Raw genomic sequence first — 7,885 nt, forward strand, 5'->3', positions numbered from 1 at the left:
AAAATCTTCACTTAACATTCCCCTTTTAATCCTAAGCAGTTTGACTTGCCTGTTTTTATCATAACTAGAGTATACCCCTATTATAAGGAAATGTATAGTATCATACATTATCCATTATATTTATACATACATTATATTTCTCTAGACTTGTCTTACTCTGGGGTGGGGACCATATTTTATTTATTTTGTCTTCTGCAGGGATTAGTACAGTGCTTGGTACATAAAACAGACTGAATATACCTTTGTCTAAATAACTACTGACAGGATGCCTTTTTGTTTGGTCGGTTAAGAATCATTGAGTATCTGTTGTTCATAAAGATTTGAGCTGAATACCAGAGGAAAGAAGAATATAGAGAAAATAGAATGAAGGAGTAGAGGAAGGGACTACAGATATTAAAATAAAATTTAATTAAGACAAAATCTTTATTTTCAATAGGTGCTTAATAGTTTCCTGTCTTTAAAGTAGTGAGTGCGATTTGCACCGTGTGGCTCAGAACTCTTATTTAATCTGTTGATTGAAAACCTCGTTACTAGTCTAATTCTTTGTTAAAATAGTGAAAATGTCAGTGTCATTGACACTGGAAATATTCAACAAATAGTAATTGTAATGCATTTTGTACCTTTGCAAAAATATCCAAAGACTTCTAGCCTGCCTACCACAAATGCAAATAAACCTTCTTTTAAAATATATGATTTGATATTGTTTGATGTTTTCTCTCTGTAAATATTAAGGCAACAAAAAGTTTAATTTTTATTTAGTGTGGTTTTGAAAAGATTTATTAGAATTGGCTTTTCATTAATAGTTCATTTCCAAAGTTCAAAAATAATATTTTATTCAAGGAGAACCAAAAAAGTGCCCAAGATAAAGCTGCTTAGAAATGATGCCAATTTTCCTTTTAGATCAAGATGAATGTGCTGTTTATGGTACATGCAGCCAGACCTGCAGAAATACACATGGATCCTACACTTGCAGTTGTGTGGAAGGCTACCTAATGCAGTCAGACAACAGGTCTTGCAAAGCTAAAATTGGTAAGTTATGACCATTTATTTTTTGTCTTTCCAGAATTACTTGTTTCCTTTTTACAGGTCTTTTTCATTAGAGATGTGGTACAGCAGAAATATGGACTTTGAAGAGAGAGATTTTCCTTCATTTTAATACACTTCTCTATAGTTAGGAATCCAGAACAATTCTTTCAGTTGTCACTAATCATTATAAAACTCCTTTCATTACTCCTTCCAAAAAGAAAATTCCTTCCTCCCTTCCACTCTCCCTCACTCTCTCCCTCTTCCCTTCCCTACCCTTCCCTTCCCTTCCCTTCCTTCCTTCCTTCTTCGCTTCCCTTCCTTCCTTAGTTCCTCCCTTCCTCCCTTCCTCTCTCTTCTTCTCTCTCCCTCTCTCTCCCTCCCTCTCTCTCTCTCTCTCTCTCTCTTTCTTTCTTTCTCTCTTTCTCTTTCTTTCTTTCGATGGAGTCTCACTCTGTCACCCAGGCTAGAGTGCAATGGCACAATCTCAGCTCACTTCAACCTCCACCTCCCAGGTTCAAGCTATTCTCCTGCCTCAGCCTCCCAAGTGGCTGGGACTGCAGGCACACACCACTGTGTCCAGCTAATTTTTGCATTTTTAGTAGAGACAGGGTCTCGCCATGTTGGCCAGGCTGATCTCGAACTCCTGGCCTCAGGCGATCTACCCACAAAGGCCTCCCAAAGTGCTGGGATTACAGGCATGAACCGCAGTGCCCAGCCTATTACAAGAAGTTTCTAATTAGCAAAAATCTGTTCAAAAGACATGTATTAATTGATTCGAATTACCTGTCTCTCTCCTGGACTACTACAATAGATTCCTAACTGGGTTCTGTGAGCTTCTGTTTCACCTCCAAAGTTAATTCTTCACATAATAAAGTGATTTGCTACTAAAATATAAACCAAATCATGTTGTTCTTTTGCTTCAAATCTCCCAATAACTTTCACTCACCTTGAAAATAAAACCTAAACTCCTCACAGAATCTCTAATGGGCCTAATGGCCTGGTATCATTTCCCTTTCCAATGTCTGATCTTCCACTGCTATTGTTTTATCATCAATGCCAGCACACCTATGTCCTTGTCCTTCTTCAACCATGTTGCTTTTTTATCTGCCTGTAATGCTTTTTCCTGTGATATTCACATTAATGTAGCCTCCTTATCACTTGAGTCTCAGCTAAAATGTCAATATTCAGAGTGACCTTCCCAGTCCATTCTATTTCATGGTATGTAGCCTCTACATCACAATGTTATTTTTCAGTGTTATTTATGCATACCTACTCTATCACTACATAATTTCCCAGTTTTATTTTCTTTATAGCATTACCACTTGAAATTAATTCATTATGTATGTTTATCACATGATTTCTCCAGAATAATGTAAGCATTATGACAGTACAGAACTTGTTGGATTTGTTTTCTGATATTTACTCAGTACTGATCATTGCCTAGAACATATAGGTACTCAATAAATAATTATGGAAAAAAAAGGGTAAGAAGGAAGAAAGGAGGACGGGATGGAAAAACGGAAAAGGAAAAAAAAAAAAAAACTTGTCTTGTTAATTAAAATTACTAAAATGAGTGCTCCACTCTTAAGTGCTTATATTTCATGTTTCAAAACTGCCTTTTACTGCTAACCTGCAAATAAAGACTGTAGTTTGTACACAGTTTTCAGCTTAGTAAGTAAGCAATCAGTTAAGTATTGTTGATTGGCTAATTAAATAGCTTTGAGATGCCCTAGTCACAATAAGATAATGCTAATGATTTTATGGACTGAATTAGCTTGGGAATAATATAAGGAAATACTATGCAGAATATTCCATCTGGCTTCTTCTAACTTCCTCCAAATGTAGTTCCATATCAGGCATTTTCAAATTATGATGTATTGATGAATTAATGGGTGCCCTCATCCTCCCTTGTTAGAAACTGATAAATTAAGCATGGAATTTCTTTTCTGAAACCACACTGGGCAAAAGACTGGATTAGCTCAGCAAGCTGCCATTGTTTCTCTTTACACATAACCTCATGTTATAATTTCAATGATTTCCCAGAGATAGTGTGGTTAATTATTTAGAAAACATATATCTCTACAAAATATCAACAACAACAAAACTCTCTTTTACTTTTTTAGTTTACTTCTTTGAATTACCGACTTGATTTATGAAGCCCTATTTGAAATAAGGCAATCCTTGAGAAAAATTAGGTCAGGTTATGTTTTTCCTTTTTGCCACCACCCAGAGTTCCGATTTAAAATATTGATGAACTAAAGAAGTGGAAGGCTTGTTATTTGCTGTTTCTATTGATCCACACAATATCGCTACACAGGGAGAGCGTAATGTAATAAACCCTATAAAGGAAGCACATCCTCTTTTTCTACATAGGTAGGTTATCTTACAATAATAGAATGCAACCAGAAAAGGATGGAACATAATAATGTCCTACTACATCAAGGAAATTTGATGACTCTAGAATTAATAATGGAATACATAAATCTCTTCACCTCTAGGTCTTTAGCTTGATGACATTGTGAGCTTACAAAATTTGAAAAATACATAGTTACCATGGGAATGTTGCTGTGGTTTATAATTTAAGGAAAAGGAGTTGCTAGCATGAGCATAAGTCTATAACAAACACTGGCGTGTTCTAAAGGTCACATGGATATTTGAACCAATGTATTTGTACACTTTAAGAGAAAAACTGCCTGTTTGGCTTTAGTTTTCTCATGTTTATGGCAAGTGAACCAGAGGATACTTTTGGCTTCAGTTATATGTAATTCCAGTTAATGCAATCAGGTTTAAAATTTTTATGGTAGTTTTATTACACAGTAATGTGGCTATATCTGACAAGTGCTAGAAAAAAACATTATAAATTAAGCCAGGTTCATCTTAAAGCTCTGCCAGTCCTTTTTTCAGTTGCCTGGCTGCTGACATTGGCCTCTCTTTACTCTTCTTTTTCTTGTAATTCAACTCTATTGGACTCCAGAACCTAACTTTCCCTCCACAACAAATGAGGCTTCCAGGGCTCTCAGCAGCTGGACAGTGTGGAAAACAAGGGAAGGTCCAAATGGCCTATCCCAAGACAATGGATATGTGGAAAAGATCTCCCGGTTTTGGAAAGAAAGAATGCTATAAAAATATCAAGCCAAAGTGATGTAATGGAGAGCTAGAACTAGACCCAAGAGGATGGTTCTGCAACGACAGTACAAGATGATAGATGAATTAAAAATTCCTGAGAAATAGCCCTTTATGAGATGGCAGAGAGAGGCAGAGTTAATGGGCTGGGAAGCGACCTCTAAAGGTGCTGCACTAGTGCAACATAGAACAATATCATGGTCTCTTCCTAACTGTTCACCCCAGAGCTTACCAGTGGGGTCTTATTTTCAAGACAATAGATAGTAATTAGGTAAATTAATGTAAGTTAATTGATTATTCTTCCTTTGTAATATAATATCTGAACCCAAGTAAAATTCATAAGCCTTAAGAGCATCTTTAAGAAATAACGGTATTGAAGGGAGGAGATTTTAGACACTACAACAGATGGGGGAAGAGATTAATATTAGGCAGGAGGCCTTTTCATTCCTATTAATTCATGTAATGCAGACAAATTTTCTCCTTTCTACACTTAGTAAGATTGACTCTGACTAATGAAATAAAGAATAAATTGTTTCAGAGTTGAGAGGACTTTCAATGGTAATCTAGTACAATTTAACACTTGATACTATCTGTTTTTTGTCTTCAAAAAAGTAATTTCCAAAAGAAAAGTCTGAAACACATTTTTTAAAGTGATTTTAACTTAAATATGCACAGTTGAATAGTTTTATATAGGAGACATATAAGACTATAAATTTTATGAGAGAGCATTTGTTACTTTGTAATAGAACACACATTAAAAGCTAGTAATTAATGTTTATTTATTTGTTTATTTACTTATTTATTTATTTATTTTCTTTTAAGAGATGTAGTCTCACTCTATTGCTCAGGCTGGCGTGCAGTGGCATGATCATAGCTCACTGTAGTCTCAAACTTCTGGACTTATGCCATTTTCCCACCTCAGCCTTTGAGTAGCTGAGACCATAGGCATCAACCACCATGCTCAGCTAATTTTAAAATTTTTTGTACACACAGGGTCTCTCTATGTTGCCCAGGCTGGTCTTGAACTCCTGGCTTTAACCATCCTCCTGCCATGCCCTACCAAAGTGCTGAGATTACAGGTGTGAGCCACCACACCCACACAAAAGCTAGCTCTTTTTCTAATTAAACGTTAGGACTTGTCATGTGAAAAACATAAAAATAAAAAAATAAAAAATAACCATGTATAGGTACCCAGTGAAACTTCTTGCATATTTTGATATGTTTTTTGAAAACAGAGTTGTAGTAATGACTTGTCAAATATGAAAATAAAAACATTTTTTAAATGTGACTTTATTTTAATTGATTTTATTGAATTTGATATAAAATATGTATTGAATGTGAAAACTTGGGGCTGAAAGCAGGCTCATGTAGGACCTGTAACAGTAAAAGTAATAGTAAATGGTGTTTACTTATGAACTGTTGGCAATTTTACTCCTAATAAATTCAGACTCATTGGACTGTACTTTTCAGTCAGTGTCCTAACCACTCACTGAAGGCATACACATTCTCCTGAACCTCTAGGGCTCTACTGATTGCACTGAAGCAATAGTAAAATAAAGAACACTCATTTTATGATCATCACTCTATAGTCAATGCACCAAATGGTGCCCCGGGAGAGTGTACCTCTTTGCTATGGAGTAATTGGAGCAGTGAGAGTAGAGAGCCTACTAAAAAAAAAAAAAAAAAAAAAAAAAAAAAAAAACTTCAGTATTCTATTACATCTTATATTTGCAGTTCATTTATTTAGGGGGAAAAGAAAAAAACAAACAGAAGACTACTGAGGCAATAAAACTCTTAGTTGTAAGAATAGGAATCATAGTCCCTGTATAATCGATGGAAGCATATTTCTAGACAGTGTTAGGGAGGGAACATTTTCATATCATTTGCTGTTTTCTCTGCTATGATTCTTAAAGAGAAAAGAGAGAGAGAAAATAAATGACATATAACTTCCTATGGCTCTTACTTTAAAACTCTAGGGGTGATTTAACATCTACTAGCATAAGTTTAAATTTTTTCGGGGGGAGGCGGAGAATTTACCCATGGTTTGTTGCCAGGGCTGATTCTGTGTGTGGGAGAATGGGCAGGTGTCCCTACAGTGAGGGAATAATTCTCTGCCACATAGTATCATCTTATCAGACACTTAGTAATGCCTGAAATTCAGCTATTAAAAGACTATTCCCTTGCCTTTTATTAAAGCATCTCATATTAAGATCTATTCTTAGGAAGGGTAACATATTAAATCTTAATAATTTAAACAACTTATGAGACTAGTAAATAAGATCTGTTTCAGTATACTATTGGCTAAGAATGGCTTCTTGTAGAATGACAGATGTGTGAAGATTCATCATTTAGCATTTTTTTAAAATTATTTTTTAGATAGTCAAAAGTTCTAATTCCTGTATAAGTTATTATTTCATTGAGCCATAACAGCCAATAACACTTGATGACATGATAGCGCATAAGACCTATTGGCTAGGAGTGAGCCTAATCACCAGTACCAGCCTGGTAATACAGATTTATTGTTCTTTACTGTCGCATATGCATGCATGAAATTAGGAACACTGTGGTAAAGAGTAAGTAGCAAAAAAGGAGTTCAATGCCTGAAGCAGAGTATGTGCTTGACAAATGTTTGCTGGATGCTTTAGAAATTTCTAGAACATTTAAGAAGCAGAATGAGGGTAAAGGAGAGTCAGAAGTTTGCAAGAGGTTCAAAGGAGAATAGAGTATTTGACCAGTTTTGTCCTGTTACTCAGGGCTAACTATAGCTTTGGTATAGTGTTGTCATTAAACAGTAGTTTCCTAAGTGTGTCCTCTCCACCAAGGACCTCTCCCCTCTCCAATAAACATGCAATCCTAGTAAGAGCTGTGTGCTTGCTGCGAAAATACAGCTGGAGGACAAGCTTCCCTATCTGCAATCACACTATACTGAATAAGCCTCTGTACTACAGAAATTCTAGAGCTTCCCAGTCTGCCTTTGGAATCCCTCCTGGATGGGTAGCCTGGCCATTAAACTATTTCTCTATTTTATGGAGTATTTTTACTCTACATCTTTTCTGGCCAATCATTCAGTTAGAAATCACATTTCATGGCAGGACAGGGCAAGGATTTCTGATGGAATTTTTATTATCCAAATGATACAATATACTTTTTTTCCCCTCTCCAAACACTGTTAATGAGTATGTCAGTGCTGGGGTACACGATCTCCTCATTATTATTCTATGTTGGTTTTGGTTTATGTTTTTATGCTAGGGGATATCATCTTCACAGTCTAGCACCTTTCTTGACATTTTTAATCTTTTTTCCAGAAACAAAGTTGCAAGATTGATAGCAGAGTCATAACCATGGTGTTTTATGTGTCATGACACCTTTCATTTACTCTTAGTCTAAGAAAATATCAGAGAAAAAAAGCATGTCTTCCATTTTCTTCATAACATATTTTTATTGCAATCTAGCTGAGAACTTCTGTGTTTGAGTATGAAAAATGACATGGCTGTATTTATGGGCTCTGGGTGCGACAGTCAATAAACTTTGCTTTTATAAATGGCACAACAGATAGGGAGAAATTTCTATCGTGCTTTTTATAATTTTTTGTAGACAAGCTATCAAATTATTGATTAAATCCTCAATTTAGAATGTGAGAAAATTATATCACCCTCTACAATTAACTCTTGTTTTCTATCTTAAAATTGGATATTCTAATGAAAATAAAAGGAAGGAAACACATTTAATTTATAAA

General features: G+C 35.3%; 1 protein-coding gene across 1 annotated transcript in view; it reads left to right on the forward strand.

The window, feature by feature from the left end:
* The window catches only part of LOC108532435 (low-density lipoprotein receptor-related protein 1B-like), a 614,569-nt gene that overhangs the window by 16,741 nt on the left and 589,943 nt on the right, over positions 1–7,885 (forward strand). Inside the window, 1 exon segment of the mRNA XM_017876508.1 lies at positions 901–1,029. Coding sequence (XP_017731997.1) covers positions 901–1,029 — 129 coding nt within the window.

The sequence above is a fragment of the Rhinopithecus bieti genome, unplaced genomic scaffold, assembly GCF_001698545.2.
Source record: "Rhinopithecus bieti isolate Rb0 unplaced genomic scaffold, ASM169854v2 scaffold_10356, whole genome shotgun sequence".
Lineage (NCBI taxonomy): Eukaryota > Metazoa > Chordata > Mammalia > Primates > Cercopithecidae > Rhinopithecus > Rhinopithecus bieti.